The sequence below is a fragment of the Pristis pectinata genome, chromosome 9, assembly GCF_009764475.1.
Source record: "Pristis pectinata isolate sPriPec2 chromosome 9, sPriPec2.1.pri, whole genome shotgun sequence".
Taxonomy (NCBI): domain Eukaryota; kingdom Metazoa; phylum Chordata; class Chondrichthyes; order Rhinopristiformes; family Pristidae; genus Pristis; species Pristis pectinata.
The window spans coordinates 96098917-96117824 of NC_067413.1; the positions used below are offsets into that span (position 1 = coordinate 96098917).

At 40.2% G+C, this 18908-nt stretch overlaps 1 protein-coding gene across 1 annotated transcript in view; it reads left to right on the forward strand.

Moving 5' to 3' along the window:
- The window catches only part of pou6f2 (POU class 6 homeobox 2), a 473064-nt gene that overhangs the window by 12182 nt on the left and 441974 nt on the right, over positions 1 to 18908 (forward strand). Inside the window, exon 2 of the mRNA XM_052022624.1 lies at positions 1341 to 1515. Within this exon, the coding sequence (XP_051878584.1) occupies positions 1341 to 1515 (175 nt within the window). The remainder of the gene's footprint in view (positions 1 to 1340; positions 1516 to 18908) is intronic.

Below are 18908 nucleotides of genomic sequence, written 5' to 3' on the forward strand. Positions count from 1 at the left end.
TGTTGAAAATTGTATTGTTTAACAACAGCATGTTAAAATCATGAATCCTTTCCAGCCTCCCCCGTGAGGTTTCAAACAGTCAACAGACTGTAAAGAATAAATAATAAAAAAGTATTGATTATTTTGATGATGGTGAGATTCAATTAAGTATTAATTTTGCCCTCCAGTGGACCTATCAAGGTATTCAAAGGAGAGAATTTGCTGCAGCTAAATGCATGTGGAGTGCATCAGTCCTAAAACGAGGAAAATGTGTTTACCTCTTTGAAGACCAGCACACTGATGTACAAAGTCCAATATTTAAGTGGTGTGCAAATTAAGCCCTGATGACAGTGACATTGTTTACAGCAATATTAGTATTGACTGAAGGAGTGCATTTGATGACAGCTTAAACTATTTTTATTGATTAACATTTTCATAGATTATCATGTGTCATATCAAATACTATTTTCAGAAATGAATATATTAAAAACCCACAGGCATTCATCGACCAATGTGGTGAGTGGACACAGAACACTATCTAGTATAGAATGAATGCTAGTCACCTGTTCTTCACTTAGAACCATTTAGGCATAAACTTTGCAATAAATAGACGAAGCGTAGCTCAGGGAGTTTAGTCCTTCCCAGTTTTCATCAGTGAAGGTTTTCAAGAGCAGCTGTAGCCATCAAAGGTAAATGTCAGACAGTTTAATAGCAGGCCGTTTACCCTTTCCTTGCCTGCTTTTACTGACAGAGGTCAAACAATAATCAAGGAGAAAGAACTCTAAAAGTTATTACTTTTGTTAGATCTTCTCTGAAGTGATCAGAAATCGTTAACTTCACATTGAACTAACTTATGGAATTACTAATTAATGCAGTTTATAAATATGAAATGCAAAAAATGTGAGTATTGAGGTTTTTATTATAAATTGAATTTTATTCACAGCACACAGCCTTCCTTAGAGTCAATGCTGAAGAAGTCTGCCTGTGAAAAGTGAAAACTTATCTTTTTGATTGGTCCAGGGAATAAGCAATAAGTGCATCTGATGATGACAAGAACTACACAATTTTTGAAAACATAAATAGACTTTCTTTTAAAATAAAATGCTGGGCAGCATGCCTTGCACCACCATGCTTTCTTTAATCAGCTTTTCTTGAAAAAGTGTATTTTGACAAAGCATAGTAAAATCCTCGCATGCTAGTAGATCTTTAATAGGGCGGAGAGTAATGGAAAACTCATTGAATCTATAATAGCTCTTCACTTGACTGCAGCTTGCAATAGCAGCTGGAGCTGCCTGGGACTTAGATAAGGGGAGAGTGTACGCCAAAGCTAACCTTGTTTCACTCATCATTTTCTTTCCCAGGATCCTATGATTTCTGGACAGCAGCTCAGCAAACCCTTGCTGTCCCTTCGAGCTGAAATGAATGCAGAATCGAGAGGTGAGGACAAGGCGACCACTTCAGACAATGAGTTAAATGAGTCTCTGCTTGTGCCTGTGGAATTAAATGACAGCGAGGACACTCCCAGCAAGCTCTTCGGTGAGTTTGTTTTGAATACTCCTATTCTGTGAAAAGGATGTGCTTCTCTTTCAGTTTGGTGCTGAGAGGAAGTAGACCAAATCCTACAGTGTGCTTCAGTATTTGATTTTCATTTCAGTGCCAATCAAATTTATTTTAGACTTCTTCTCAAAATCCAGTTTTTCGTCAATATATTCTCACACTCCCACCTCACCCAAAAAATTTAAAACCATGTGAAAATTGTTAACTTTTTCACCAGAGACTTGAACATAAGCAAAATATTACCTGCACTGACTTGAGATCTGATCTCATAACTCTTAAGGGGGAGCTATCTCAGATTAAAATTAACAAGTCGCAGTCCATCAGTTTTATCCCAGTGACACTCTGATGCGATGTTTTAAGGATACTATGTCCAATGTTAGGAAGCGATTGATACCTCTTGCAATGTCTTTCATTCTGCTATTTTTAAGTACTTCTAAGCTTTTACTCTCTCCGTTCTGGATTTGTCTTCTTTTGTTTCAAGCAATAATGTCATGATGTGTTTATAAACAAAAGCAATTCACAATTATTTGTCAAACATTTTGACATAGATTTTCTTTTATCCTGCCGTTGCTGAATGATTATTGCTGCATTCAGTATGAAACTTGTTTTTTCATTATTGAAACTGAATGAAGGTTTAAGTCACTCTGTTTTAGTCATGAAGGGGCTGCGCTGATCACAATTGTTGATAGAAGTTATTAGATTAATTGATTTAATATCTTTAAAACAACAACAGAAAATCTGTGATTGTGCCATCTTGTCCTTTTTGGTAAGTTCTGTAACTGATTGAGGTTATAACTTTTTGTTAGTACAAGGATTGAGGAATTTATACAACTTTACTGTTACTTTGAACTTGCTCATAATATTGTTGAAGGTTGGTGGATATATATTCTCTACACAATACAAAAAAAATTGGAAAAAAATCAATCTGTACTGTTTTTTTGTATGGTCAAAATTGTTGAATTTCTATTGATGTATTCTTGTCAGAAGTGAATAAATCTGGATTATTTAATGCTGTCAGGAACTGGAAATTTCTTTGATTAAAAACCCTGCTGTTACATGATTTGAGATTAATAATAGATCACACAGTTATGCATCAAGAGAAGTACGTGAAAATATGAGACTTGCCAGTTTAAAAAAACTCTTCACTTTTACACCTGTCCCTCTGGTGGACAGGTTTTATTCCCATGCATTGGACATGAGATTCAGAGTTAAATTTGTGGATGGCTTTGCAAGGCTCAAGTTTAACAAGATCTGTTTGGATTTTTCCAGTACTAGGGATGAGGGCTGGTGGAAAAACTTCAGGAAGGCAAAGTGACAAGAGAGAGATCTGTGTAAAGTGTCACGCTGTGAGGTTAATAAATTTTTCAGTATATCCAAAGGCATGAATATCATAAGAATAGTTATAGTAGCAAATGCAATTCAGCCCATCTGATCATCCTTAATATCCAGAATGGTTTCTGTTTAAATGAGTGGTTCAGTTATATAATTCCTACTTTCTGCATTAGACTACTATGTCCGATGTTAGGAAGCGATTGATATCTCCTGCACTGTCTTTTATTCTGCTATTTTTAAGTACTTCTTAGGTTTTACTCTCCCCTTTTCTGTGCTCTGGATTTGTCTTCTATTGTTTCAAACAATAGGCTTTCTGCCACCTGCCCTTCTTTGGTATTGCTGCAAGTTTCTATGTTTGGAAAATTACAATGATTTTGTTGCAGGTGGCCAAGTCTAAAATGTTGGAGGGTAATTTATTGAAATCCTGGTTTTGGAATTATTATCTTTGTAGTAATTATATGTTAAAACACCAGATGCATATAAAAGACAGCAACAGGTGTCTATATAATACACCTGTGAGTTTGGTGACCACATGAAACAGGTTGTTGTATCCTGTTCATAGCTTCTTGGTCTGAAATTTTGTGCAAAATGTAACTCAAAATGGTGATAACCTGTTTGTATCTTTACATAATTATGCAAAGTTGGGCTTGTGTTTTGGAATTATACTTTAAAAGGATCTTTGAATGGAGAAATATTGACAAGATTCTATTGCACGATTAATGGTGATATTGGTATTGGTGATATTGGTATTGGTATTGTATGTAAAGATTTCTGTTACTTCAAAATTATCTTACTATCAAGTATTGATCGGCTTAATTTATCACTTCATGAAGGGAATAGACTGTTGTGCGTTTTTGCTTTGTTTTGCCTTTGTTTGGACTTTCTGTGAGGAAGAGGCCATTTAGCCCTGAATCTCCATTTTTTTCCTGACACCTAACCCTTCAAAACAACTCTTTCCAGCAATGTATCTACCCAATTTAAGGAGTCTTCTCATAATGTATTCCTTCTGGTGGAACGCCCATTCTCTACAACAGTTTGAAATGTCTCATTTTATGTTCATGGCAGATGTAACTTTCTCTCTCTGCCACTTGTATATCTTGGGGAAGAAAGGCTGTATATCCAAACAAATTGGAAGATTTTATAGCATAGAACTGTGATGCTATTCAGCCTCAGTTCCTGTGTGACACTCTTAAAGAATTGATAAGGGGCTACTGACTCTCCATTAACACTTTCCCACAGTTGCTGCCCAACTTTTACGCAGAATTCCATCTCTGGGAATGCCATTCCTACATGCTGTCTCCACACCCATTTCTTAATGTTTAAGTATTTCCCCAGTTTGCTGTAACGTTAATAACAATTTTGTTTTTAATACATAGGGAGCTAACACATCATTCCAAAAAAAATCTAACCTCACCTTTTTAAACAATGGTTTTAAATGTATTCCTTCTAGTTACCAATACAAATTGTTTTCCCCCATTTATCTTCAAAACACATTGGTGGAGAAATTAGATTTCAGCAATGGTGCAAACTAGGTGATAACAAAACAACAGGTCAGTTTACATCATGCCCAATTCACTTTTCCATTAGGATGCAGAAAAATAAATTGAATGCTGTGAAAAATGTTTAATTGTTTTTCTGCTGTGAACCAATTTTACCCTTATTCTGTCTCTTGCCTTTTCTGGTAGCAAACAGTACTGCTATAAGGTTGAACCCATGACCTGTTTGTATATATCCTCATTTTCAACCAACAGAGTAAAGGCTCAGTTCTAGTACCATTGCTATGTCATTATTTAGCAGCTTTGGAAGTGCCATTGGCTGAGGGTACTTTAAATTTGGGCAAACTGAATAGAATGCTCCATGTTTCTCTATGTATTTTCAACAGCAACATTTCCAAATTTGCCTTATTGTAGGGATTGGAGTTAGGCAATGGGAATATCTGCTATCATAAATAGCTTTAACATGCAATACCGGGATGATGGCTAGCAGCAATTTTTTTCCCTTTTTATCCCACCTTAGAATGAATTGAATGCTGAAGGATACATGGCGTTCATGCTGAGGGAGACAAAGGAAATTTGTGAGGCATTGAAAACTATTAAAGATTTAATGGGTACTGGGGAGGTACTGTTAGATTAGAAATAAGTAAATCTTAATCTTGTATAAAACGTTTGAATTCAGTATTATCTATTCAATTAGAAGCTCGCTGGTGGTAATCAGCATTATTTCAATATATAGATCCTGCCTGAACAATCTCATTTTCTCATTTGAGGAAGTGACAACCAAAGTATAATGTGGAACACCGAAAGATGGATTTTGAGCAGAATAAATTTGAAAGGCTCCTTTTAACTTCATCACAGATGTTATACCATAGAACATAGAACAATACAACACAATACAGGCCCTTCGGCCCACAATGTTGTGCCATCCTTTAAACCATGCCTAAGACTATCTAACCCCTTCCTCCCACATATCCCCCTATTTTAAATTCCTCCATATGCTTATCTAACAATTTCTTGAATTTGACCAACGTATCAGCCTCCACCACCACCCCAGGCAGCACATTCCATGCACCAATCACTCTCTGGGTAAAAAACCTCCCTCCTGATATCTCCCTTGAACTTCCCACCCCTTACTTTAAAGCCATGTCCTCTTGCATTGAGCACTGGTGCCCTGGGAAAGAGGTGCTGGCTGTCCACTCTATCTATTCCTCTTAATATTTTGTATACCTCTATCATGTCTCCCCTCATCCTCCTTCTCTCCAAAGAGTAAAGCCCTAGCTCCCTTAGTCTCTGCTCATAATCTCCAATCCAGGCAGCATCCTGTCAAATCTCTTCTGCACCCTTTCCAACGTTTCCACATCCTTCCTATAATGAGGCAACCAGAACTGGACACAGTACTCCAAGTGTGGTCTAACCAGACTCGATCCCATGACTTATGAAAGCTAACATCCCATAAGCTTTCTTAACTACCCTATCCACCTGTGAGGCAACTTTCAGTGATCTGTGGATATGAACCGCCAGATCCCTCTGCTCCTCCACACTACCCAGAATCCTGTCATTAACCTTGTACTCCGCCTTGGAGTTTGTCCTTTCAAAGTGTACTACCTCACACTTATCCAGATTGAACTCCATCTGCCACTTCTCAGCCCAGCTCTGCATCCTATCAATATCCCCCTGCAATCTTCAACAGTCCTCCACACTATCCACAACACCACCAACCTTTGTGTCGTCTGCAAACTTGCTACTTGAATTCAGGGTAATTCTTCAAAATGGATTAAAAAAATGATTGGAGCAATAAAGAACACGTTTCTGTAGAGCCTTACAGAAGCTCAGGTGGCACCAAATACTTTGTTACCTATTAAGAACTTGTGAAGTATTATAATGTTGGGAAGTGCAACAGACAATTTGTACATAGTAAGTGTCAACCAATGTTCTGATGATCAGGTTAATTAGGTCACATTGAATGGCTAAAGAGCATTGAGTATTTTATTGTGGAGCTATGCTGGGATCTGGTTGAGGAACACTGATGCTTGCTGATGGAACCATTACAGTTTCTAATTTTCACAAGCAACTTGGATTTAGAAATTCAGAATAAATTTGTAATCTGACAAAGAGATGAATTGAATAAAAGAACTTAGTAGGTACAAAAAGCAGTTGTAAACAAACTAATCTTTGAAAAACACTTAAATCACAGAAGCTTTGTCAAAATTCAAACCAATATTAATCTGCATCTGCTTGCTCATAGGATGGTTGTGGTCCAGTGGTATCCTGGGACAGTTCAGATAAATGTGACTGCTTCCTTGTTTGCTTTTGACTCAGGGAAATCAAATTAAGAAACTTTCCTTTGAACTCAAGACTGATTAAACATAGAACATAGAATAGAACAGTACAGCAGAGGAACAGGCCCCTTGGCCCATAATGTCTGTACCAACCATGATGCCAAATTAAACCAAACCTGTCTCTGTATATATGATCCAATATCCCTCCATTCCCTGCATGTTCATCTGCCTGTCTAAATGCCTCTTAAACGCCACTATCGTGTCTGCTTCTGCTACCACCTCCCCTGACAGCGCCTTCCAGGCACCTGCCACTGAACCCTGTCCATCTCCTTTAACTTTCCCCCTCTCACCTTAAAGCTATGTCCTCTAGTATTTGACATTTCTACCCTGGAAAAAAAAACCCTCTGACTATCTACCCTATCTATTCCTCTCATAATTTTATAAACCTCTGGTCTTCCCTTAGCCTCCAGCACTCCAGAGAAAACAATCCAAGTTTGTCCAATTTCTCCTTGTAGCTCATACCCTTTAATCCAGGCAGCATCCTGGTGAACCTCTTCTGCACCCTCTCCAAAGCCTCCACATCCTTCCTGTAAAGGGGTGAACAGAATTGCACACAAATACTTCAGATGAGGGCTAACCAAAGTTTTATCCAGCCGCAACATAACTTACAGACTCTTATACTCAATGCCCATTGAATATAAAAGGCATTGATTCTGTTCAGAAGTTGTATTTAATATCTTAAAAAATGGAAATAACAAAAAAATTTGCAGTTCCAATTTGGTCTTCGGGGATGTGATGTGGTTAATATAGAATCTAAGTTCATTTCAAAATCAAAACATCTACTAAAATAACCAGTATGACTTTTTTCAAACTGGCTCATTGAGATATTTTAATAATTTAATATGTTGTATAAATTGGTATTCAATTAAAATACAGCTGTAACCAATAATTCAGTGTTTATATGTATAAATGAACAAGTCTAGAGATCAATTTAAATTCCAAATGACTTTGAGTATTTCTAACTATTTAAACCTTTAATCTGACACTCTTGTAATCTAATTAAATCTATATTATGATCTATTCCTGGCATGGATTTCTAATAATTTTACTATAAAATTATTTTGCTATCTAACTTGCAGCAAATCTGTTGCATATCATCCCTGTGCTCAGTGAGCTACAATGCTATTTAGACAATAGCTTGATTTTAAAATCCTCATCCTTGTTCATATCCCTCTGTGCCTTCACTGATCCCCATTTCTGCAATCTCTCCTAGCCCTACAGCACTAAGATTTCTTCAAACATCCAATTCTGGCTTTTTGAACATCCATGAATTTGATGACTTCACCATTGATGCTGGTGCCTTGAAATGGCAAAGCCCTCTCTGAAATTCCCTCCCTGAATATTTCAGTTTTACTCCTTTCCTTTCCTCCTCTTGAGGTTCCTCTTAAAACCTACAACACTGATCAAGCTGGTGATCCTATGTCCTATTATTTCCCCCATGTAACTCAACATCAATTCTTTTTGATACCTGGAGCACTTTGTGACATCTGCAATGTAATAGGTGCTTTATAAATGGAAGTTATTGTTCCTTATTCTTCAAATCAGTGTACATTTCCAATCTAAACATCATTAGAATGTTATTCTTCAGCATTATTAGCTTCCTTTTTTGAAGCTGCAATGTCATGAAATTAATGATTCCTTTTGATATGGATGGAAAACCCATAAGCTCTTGTGTGAAATAGTGCAAGAGATTACAAAAAGCCTGAATTCCACTGCGGCCTGTGAGTTGTCCAGCCAAAATTTTTAGGTTATAGGGAATTTCACAGCTGCCTGGCCACTTATGTATTGCGGTGCATATACCCACCACTGGAGGCCTGTAGTGAACTACGTAAACTGTAGCTCCAAATCAGAAGCTTACAGTAACAATTTCGGATCACTGCATAAGTCTTGTGCTTTGAACAGTAATCTCTTTTTTCATATGTCCTGACTTCCTAAAAGGACTTTCCCAAGCTTGAGTATTTTCGAATTGGTCCAGCCCACAATGTGTGTTAATGCATTGAAAATGAGCTATCAGAATCAGGTTTACTATCTCTGACATATGTTGTGAAATTTGTTGTTTTGTGGCAGCAGTACAGTGCAAGACGTAAAGACATAAAAATTACTATAAGTTACAAAAATAAACAAATAGTGCAAAAGAGGAATAATGAGGTAGTGTTCATGGGTTCAGGGACTGTTCAGAAATCTGATGGCGGAGGGAAAGAAGCTGCTTCTGAAAACTTGAGTGTGGGTCTTCAGGCTCCTGTACCTCCTCCCTGATGGTAGTAATGAGAAGAGGGCATGTCCCGGATGGTGAGGGTCCTTAGTGATGGATGCTGCTTTCTTGAGGCACCGCCTTTTGAAGAGGTCCTTGATAGTGGAGAGGGTGTCCCAGTGATGGAGCTGGCTGAGTCTACAACCCTCTGCAGCCTCTTTGGATCATGCTCATTGGAGCGTCCATACCAGGCAGTGATGCAACCAGTCAGAAAGCTCTCCACCGTACATCTGTAAAAATTTGCGAGTGTTTTTGGTGACGTACCAAATCTCCTCAAACTCCTACTGAAGTAGAGCCACTAGCATGCCTTCTTCGTGATTTCATCAATGTGTTGGGCCCAGGATAGATCCTCTGAGATGTTGATGCCCAAGAACTTGAAGCTGCTCACCCTTTCCACCGCTGATCCCTCAATGAGGACTGGTGTGTGTTCTCTCGACCTCCCCTTCTTGAAGTCCACAATCAATTCCTTGGTCTTGCTGATGTTGAGTGCAAGGTTGTTGTTGTGACACCACTCAACATTGTGAGCTTTTTTTCCTGTCTCTAGATGTAGACCCACCAGAAAGGCTAACCCTTTATTGTCTATACATGAAAAACAGTGATGGACTTTCTTCAACTATTCAACATCAACATGTGATGAAGATGGTCCGGTGCTACTGTGCAGGGAGTGCCATATAACATGTTCCATGAGCAATGCTGGCACTACTGCTGATCATGCAGATAATTTTGAGTTGGGAATGAGAAGTGTAACATCAAAGTCTAAATATAACAAAAAAATTGGTGGATAAAGGTTATCCAGAGGAGGACCATAATATCTTAAGAGAATATGTCAACAAACTTTTAAGTTTGATGTGTAAATGGCAAATAAATGAGTCTAGGTAAGTGTGAGAGGATTAATGAGGTTACCTACTGCTTGGAAAATAAAAGACTAAATGGGCTAGAGACATAGTGAGTTCTGGGCCGACAGATCCACAACCATTAAAAGTAGCAACACCACTTCAGGCATAAAACAGGAATGGAACGATCACTCTATTGGGAGTATTCTATAGGCCCCCCAATAGCCACCGGGACATTGAGGAGCAGATAAGTAGGCAGATTTTGGAAAGGTGCAAAAATAACAGGTTTGTTGTCATGGGAGACTTCAACTTCCCTCATATTGATTGGCAACTCCTTAGTGCAAAAGGCTTAGATGGGGCAGAATTTGTTAAGTGTGTCCAGGAAGGGTTTCTGACACAGTATGTGGACAGGCTGACTAGAGGAGAGGCCAGACTGGATCTAGTACTCGGCAATGAACCTGGTCAAGTGACAGACCTCTCGGTGGGTGAGCATTTTGGAGATAGTGACCACGACTCCCTGACCTTCAGCATAGCCATGGACAAGGATAGGAGCAGAGGATGTGGGACAGTTTTTAATTGAGGGAGGGATAATTATGACAGTATTAGGCAGGATATTGGGAGCGTAAATTGGGAAAGATGTTCTCGGGGAAATGCACAGAAGAAATGTGGAGGCTGTTTAGGGAACACTTGCATGGGGTTCTGGATAGGTTTGTCCCACTGAGACAGGGTAAGGATGATAGGGTAAAGGAACCATGGCTGACAAGAGAGGTGAAACATTTAGTCAAGAGGAAGAAGGAAGCATACTTAAACTTTAGGATGCAAAAATCAGGCAGGGCTTTTGAGAATTATAAGGTAGCCAGGAAGGAGCTTAAGAAGAGACTTAGGAGAGCTAGAAGGGGACATGAGAAGGCCTTGGCAAATAATATTAAGGAAAACCCCAAGGTGTTCTACACGTATGTGAGGAACAGGAGGATGACTAGTATGAGGGTAGGACCACTCAGGGATAAAGGGGAACATGTTCCTGGAGGCGGAGGAGGTAGGGAGGTCCTCAATATTTTGCTTCAGTGTTTAGATAAGATAAGATTGTTATTAGTCACATGTACATTGAAACACAGTGAAATACATCTTTTTGCGTAGTGTTCTGGGGGCAGCCCGCAAGTGTCAACATAGCATGCCCACAACTTCCTAACCTGTACATCTTTGGAATGTGGGAGGAAACCGGAGCACCCCGAGGAAACCCACACAGACACGGGGAGAACGTACAAACTGCTTACAGACAGTGACCGGATTTGAACCCAGGTCACTGGCGCTGTAAAGCGTTATGCTAACCGCTACACTACTGTGCCTGCCCACTAGGCTACAATGCGTGGTGACTCCGACGCATGTGGGGTCAGTGTAGAACAGGCTAATGTGCTGGAGCGTGAAACAGGTGGTACTGGAACTTCTGAAGAACATTAGAATAGATAAGTCCCCGGGACCGGATGGGATATAACCCAGGATACTATGGGAGGTGAGGGAAGAGATTGCTGGGGTGTTGACAATGATATTTGCATCCTCCCTGGCCACAGGAGTGGTACCAGAGGATTGGAGGAAAGGCTACTGTTGTTCCTTTTTCAAGAAAGATAATAGGGCTGATCCTGGGAATTATAGACCAGTGAGTCTTATGTCAGTGGTGGGCAAGCTATTGGAGAGGATTCTTAGGGACAGGACTTATGAGCATTTGGAGAAGTATAGTCATATTAGGAATAGTCAGCATGGCTTTGTGAGGGACAGATCGTGCCTCATGAGACTAATTGAGTTTTTCGAGGAGGTGACAAAACAAATAAATGAAGGTAGAGTGTTGGATGTGGTGTATATGGACTTTACTAAAGTGTTTGATAAGGTTCCCCATGGTAGGCTCATCCAGGAAGTCATGAGGCATGGGATCCATGGGGACTTGGTTGCATGGATTCAGAATTGGCTTGCCCACAGAAGTCAAATGGTGGTAGTGGATGGAGACTATTCTGCTTGGAGGTCGGTGACTAGTGGTGTTCCGCAGGGATCTGTTCTGGGACCCATACTCTCTGTGATTTTTATAAATGATCCAGATGAGAAAGTGGAGGGTGGGTTAGTAAGTTTGCGGATGACACGAAGGTCGGAGGGGTTGTGGATGGTGTAGAAGGTTGTCATAGGTTACAACAGGATATAGACAGGATACAGAGTTGGCGGAGAAGTGGCAGATGGAGTTCAATCTGGAAAAACCTCATTATAGGAAGGATGAGAGGATACAGAGGAGATTTACCAGGATGCTGCCTGGATTAGAGAACATGTCTTATGAGGAAAGGTTGGGTGAACTAGGGCATTTCTCTTTGGAGCAATGCAGGATGAGAGGTGACTTGATAGAGGTGTATAAGATTATGGGGGCATAGATAGAGTGGACAGCCAGCACCTTTTCCTCAGGGTGTTTAAGGTCAGGGGAGGAATGTTCAGGGGAGATGTCAGAGGTAGGTTCTTTACACAGCGAGTGGTGGGTGGCTGGAACACACTGCCAGGGGTGGTTGTAGAGGCTGATACAATAGGGACATTTAAAAGGCTCTCAGATAGGCACATGGAAGTGGAGGGTTATGGGTTGTGCAGGAGGGAAGGGTTAAGTTGATCATGGAGGAGGTGTTCATATAGTTCGGCACAACATGGTGGGCCGAAGGGCCCGTACTGTGCTGTATTGTTTGATGTTCTATAAAGTACAAAGACAGCTTTCAAGTTCATTTCTGGACTATGAGGATTAAATGCAGAGGTTGCATTAAACTTGATTAGACCACATTTAGATTTCTGTGCACAGTTCTGCTCTCCATGTTAAAATAATTATTATATTGAAGCACAGTTCAAAGTCCATGGAAAAATTAATGTAATATGGTCATAAATAGATCTGGGAATGAATTTAGGAAAACCTTGTATACTCAGAGAATGGTGAGAAAGTGAAGCTTGGAAACTGGAGTATCTAAGGCACAGAATATGAACACAGTAAAGGGGAAGGTAGATAAGTACATGAGAGAGAAAGGTTATTTTAATAGGTTGAGGTGAAGTAAGTGACATGGCCCATGGAAAGATTCCTTTTCGGAAAGATGTTGAACTAAGGGTTTGTCTGTTCTCCCAGTTGGATGGACAAAGTCCCATGGCACTACTTCAGTCCAACATTTATCTCTAAAATTATCTGGTCATTGTATTCATGTTTATGAAGCCTTGCTGTGAACAAGACAACACCGTATTTTCCACAGTACAGCACTGATTACACTTCAAAAGAATTTTGTTGACATTGAAGCACATTCCTGATGTGATTTAAAAGGCACGATATAAATGCCAGTTTCTTTTCTCCTGATAAATCCATGACACAATGACAAATATACAGTATAATTACATAGAATATGTAACAAAGAAACTGACTATTCTGTTCACCCAGTCTGTATCCTTGTTCATGCTGTACCTGAGACTCCACCTAAACTGGAGACACAAGAGAGACTTGCAGATGCTGGAAATCTGGAGCAACACAGCAGGTCAGGCAGTATCTAGGGATAGAAATGAACAATTGATATTTTCAGGTCGAAACCCCTCATCAGGACTGGAAAGAAAGAGGGCAGAGCCGGGATAAAAGGGTAGGGGGATGAGCAGGAGCTGGCGGGTGATGGGCAAATCCAGGTGAGCGGGGGAAGGTAGGTAGGTCGGGGAGGGAGTGGAAATGATGTGTGAAGCTGGGAGGTGGTAGGTGGAAGAGGCAAAGGGCTGAAGAAGATGGATTCTAATAGGAGAGGACAGTAGACTATAGAATAGAGGGAAGAAGGTAGGGAACCAAAGGGAGGAAGGTGTTAGGCTGATGGGCAGGGTGGGAGAGGGGCAAAAGAAGGGTTATAGGGGCCAGAAGGAAACAAAAGGTGTGGTGTGGGAGGGGGGGGAACAGAGGGGGGTGGTTACCGGATGTTAGGGAAATCGATGTTGATGCCGTCAGGGTCGAGACTACCAAGGCAGAATATGAGATGCTGTTCCTCTAATTTGCATTTAGCCTCAACTTGGCAGAAGAGGAGGCCGTGGACAGACACGTCAGTGTGGGAATGGGAAGTGGGATTAAAATGGCTGGGAGCCGGGAGATCCTGGCTGTTATGGCGGACGGAGCGAAGGAGCTCGATGAAGCGATTTTCCCCCAATCTGCGTCAGGACTCCACTTGTATTTCCCCTTTGTAGTGCTTGTAGGTTCTTTCGTGTTATTGCTGCATTTATAAGCAAATAAACGCTGGTGAAGCAATCGACAGAGCATCCATTATTGAAAGCAGTAATATTCAAATAAACAGCGGTATCTGGTACAACAATTCATCAAAGCCATACTACATGCTACACTCATTTGTTAAAATTACACTTATATAACTCTTATCTGCAAAGCCTTCCATTCCTCAAGCCTTCTTAGCCTTCCCTTCTGTTCATCACTGTTATTTATAAGTTCCATGCGATTTCAAATTCCTCATCCTTACCAATTCTTGGCCAAAGAACAGTATTTCTGTATTCCCTTTGTGATTCATTTTTGACTATCTTATATTGATTATTATTGGTATTTAATTCTCGAGGAAGAAGAAGTGAGCAGTGTTTTTCACTTACTCCAACTTAGCTTTCATTTCCTGTTGTCCAGTCAAAAAGTAAAACTAATCATAATCTTGCAGTCATTTTGATTGGCTGAGCCATGTGGCTTACAAGTGGAAGAACAAAGAAACGGGGTGGACGCAATAACATGCATCTTAAAATATTGAGTCAGAGAGTTATGGGATGCAGGTGAAAGATATATTTCAGACAATTTGATACCTACCAACATACAATTAATCTGCATGCATTAATTGCAATACTGTCAGCTTCACACTGACTGCTCAGCTCCTTGATGGTAGTGTCCAGTCAGTGGGAGCAGACTATAGATTGGCCAGATACAACCAGAGGAGGCTAAAGTTGTTAACAAACACCTGTTAAAGTTATCTTGTAGTGCGTTTGTTCTATTAATTTTTAGGATGTGCTTGTTGCTGGCAAAGCCAACACCCCTAAATCCCTTCAGCAGACAGTGTTAAATTGCAGCCTGTAATTTTTCTGATGGTGATAATATATTCATAGTGCCATTCAGTGGGGGAGTTCAATACGTAGACTCATTGATGGTGAAGGAATGGCAATATATTTCCAAGTCAGCATGGTGCGTTACTGGGAGGGAAACCCATTGCGTGCTACTTAGTTTCTGTCCTCCTTTTGTAACTAGTTTTTTTGGCTGGTCCAGTTAAATTTCTGGGCTGTGGTGACTTCAGCATGTCGATGATGAGGAACTTGACAGTAATACTCATGATTATTAAGGTGGTATTTTAACGCTGTATTTTTGGAGATGGTCACCACCTGGCAATTGTTTGGCACGAATATTACTTGCCTATTATCAGCTCAACCCTGAATGTTGTCTAGGTCTTACTGCTTGCATGCGTGGGCTGCTTCATTCACAAATGGAATTGAGTATCGTGCAATCATCAGTAAGTGTTCCTGAATCCAATCTTATGATAGAAGAAAGGACACTGACGAAGCAGCTGGTTAGGCAAAGACCATGAGGAACCCTACAGTGCTGTCCTGTGACTGAAAAGATTAACCTACAACAACTAGAACTATCTTCCGTTGTGCAAGGTATGACTCCAGCCAATGTTACTTATTCCCTAGATTGTCATTTCTTTCCAATTTTATCAAGGATAATTGATGTCACTTGTTTAAATGCTGCCTTGATGTCAAGGGCAGTCACTTTCAGCTCACCCTGTAATTCAGCTTTGCAGCCCTTGATTCAACTAAGGCTGTAATGAGATCTGGATTTTCAATGAGGAGGTTATTGTAGAAGAGGTGCCACTTGATAACATCGTCAGTGATACTTTCCATCACTTTACTGATGATTGAGAGTAGATAAACTAGTGGGTTTGATTTGTCCCATCTTTTGTGGACAAAATGGACCTGGACAATTTTTTTCCATTGTTGGGTCGATGCTGGTTTTGTAACTGTATTGGAGAAGTTTGGGGGGGAGGCACAGCTTGTCCTGGAACGCAGGTCTCCTGCAATACAGACAAGATATTGTCTCGTTCCATAGCCATTGTTGCATTTAGTGCTCTCGGCCATTTCTTGAAATGATGGCAGGGGTTCCCAGAGGAACCTGTGATGGATCATTGGTGTAACATTTCTGGCTGAAAATGGATTTGCAAATGCTTCAGCCTTTTTTTGGCACTCTTGCAGGACTCTGCGTTTATTGAGGATTGGAATGTTATTGGAAACAACACTTCCCTTTTAATCCTCCTCCTCCCAGTCTGACGTTATTCCATGAGGAACGTTTACTGATGCAGTGCCACCTGCGAGCAACCTTGTTTATGCAGAAACCGTGAAGTCAAGATGAAGTCCTTCTGTCTTTGCCACACCTCTCCCTGTGGATTTTTGACATCTGAATCAATGGTAGAATCAACTTACACATGTAGAATCAGGTCAACAACCAGAAGAAGTCAATCAAAACTAATAGTTTGTTATTTCTTTAAATAAGGTTTGTGGGGAGATCCTTCCTGCTGTTGAATGCATGTACAACCATGCAAGTTTAAAAGCATATGTTAGCAGCAACGTTAACTTTAAACAGGTTATTGCTGTCAAATCAGCAGTGCAAGCTGCCTGACCTTGTAATTTGCTGATTCTGCGAACATGTGGGAGATGTGCATGAGATGGTGCATGCTGGTGCCCTCGCCCAGCTGGCATCCTCTGTGATTTGCTGCACAGCCGTGCTTGTGCTACACATGCCATTTCAAAGCTCCAAGTGTGCCTCTCAGAGTGGGGAAACACAACTGGGACTTCCAAGCTCCGTTTCTATTCGAACAGCACAAAGTTATGCTGTCAGAGCAGCTGTCTTTTGGGTGAGACATGGAGCCAAGTATGTACCCTTTCAAATTCACATCCAATGACATTATTTATTGGTGATTAGAGAATTCTCCTTGATGATCATTGTATTCATCCGTTGAATAACCTCACTAAAAATCAGATTACTGGTCATTGTCACGTTGTTGCATTTCCTTCTTTTGCAATAAAGGCTGCAATTCAAAAATATTTTATTGACTGTAAAGTGCTTTTGCGCAATCTAAGGTCATGAAAGGCACTGTATAAATGCAAGTTATTTTCTTTTTTCCGTGCTTCAATAAAGCTCAGCTTATTTGTTCTAGGTAGCTGCATTCTAACTTTCTTTAAATGTTGATGTATTTTAAGATGATTGTGAACTTTACTTTGAGTGTAAGCTATCTGGAGTGACTGATACTAAATTACAGTGGTGGTGGGATTGGTGCATTTGAACATAAAAAAACATAGGCACAGGAGTGGGGCATTCAAACCCTGAAGCTTGCTCCATGCTGATGTTTTACCCCAGTTTCCACTTCCTGCAATATCACTTAGTTCCTAGATATCTATCATTCTCAATCAGTCTTGAACGTACACAGCCCTTCAATGTTTAAAATTCTAAAGACTCGCAACCCTTTCTCCATCTCCGTACTAAGTGATCAACTCCGTTTTATGAGGTCATGACCTGCCCCCACCCCACCCCAAGTCCCAGACTTTCCAGTCAGAAATAATAGATTTTCAGCATCTACTCTTTCAAACCATCTAAGAATTTGACGCTTCAGAGTGTTACGGACCAGCAACAAAAGAAACACACTGAGTCATGTTTAAGTGTTAGAAACTAATAACTACTTATGATAATAAGAAAAATAAAAGTAAAAATTAGAATGTTATAAGTAAAAATGTTCAATACTAAACATTAACCCCAAAACTAAACCTGAAGTGTGTGGCAAATTCCCAAACTCCAAGTCCAGAAATAGTTCTCAAAGTTCAGTTCAGCAAGCCATAAGGTGAAACGTGAGCAAAGGCTTTTGCAAAACCACCATTGACTGGAGAGAAATTGTAGAGAGAGAATATAGACATTACGAAATCCAAATGTTCCACGACGGAACCCATACGACACCTCAGTCACTGATAATCTCCACTGCTTTGTTCCGAAGTACCTGCCACCCCGAAAGGCATTCGAGACATGGCCGTCCACAGAAATACCTGTTTCCCTCTACAGGTTAACGACAAAGTGGATTCCACTGGATTATTCCAAAAATCCATACGTGGATTGTAGTGACAGACACAGTTATTGTTTTTCATCCATCGATACAGAGACCAGCAGGCAGTGTCTTTCTCCTCTCTCTCCTTGTGACTGACTGAACCAAAACATCGGCACATTGTTATCCCCAGTTGTTGTTGTAATAATACCACACACACACACACACACACACACACACACACACACACACACACACACACACACACACACACACACAAACAAACTACTGTACTATGTCTTAAAGGGACATTCACCAAATAGTAACCTAATCCGTAACAAGAGGGATAACCTTCTCCAGAACTATTGTGAGGCTGGTATATTGGCAATGTGGAGAGATACGGGCAATTTATTTAATATATGATATCACTACAGTATTTAGTTATAATCTCAATGAAAACTTTTATTGCTTTCCTTCACTTGCTCTAATATGGAAGCAGGACACTGAGATAATGAGTTACAAAAGCAGTTATATATTCCAAAAAATAATTTCTCATCAACTCAAAATGCCCATTTCCAAATGTTTGATCAACTTCTGTAGTTTGCACAATTTAATCTGGTTGCAAGCTTTGGCTTGGGGATAGTATTTATACCTGAGTCATACAGTGTGGTTTCAAGCTCAACACAAGACAAGTGCAAAATCAAGGCTGTCTGCTGTAATGAGGGAGATCTACACTGAAGGAGGTGACATGAGAATGAAATGCTGAACTGAGGCCCTATCTGCACTTCAAGGAATTATTCAATGTACTTATTGGTTTATCTTGTTTGAAATTTATAGTCCTTAAGAATTGCCCTAGTACTGTCAGCTCACCAGTAACTCAAATCAGAGGATCAAGATCAATTAAGCGACATGAGGAGACCAAAATGTTCCAAGTCATTATTTTGAAGAAGAGCGGGGGAGATCTCCCTGGTGCCCTTGTTAACTTTATAACACAATGGGATTCACTAAAAGTCATATTGGCCTGGAATTTG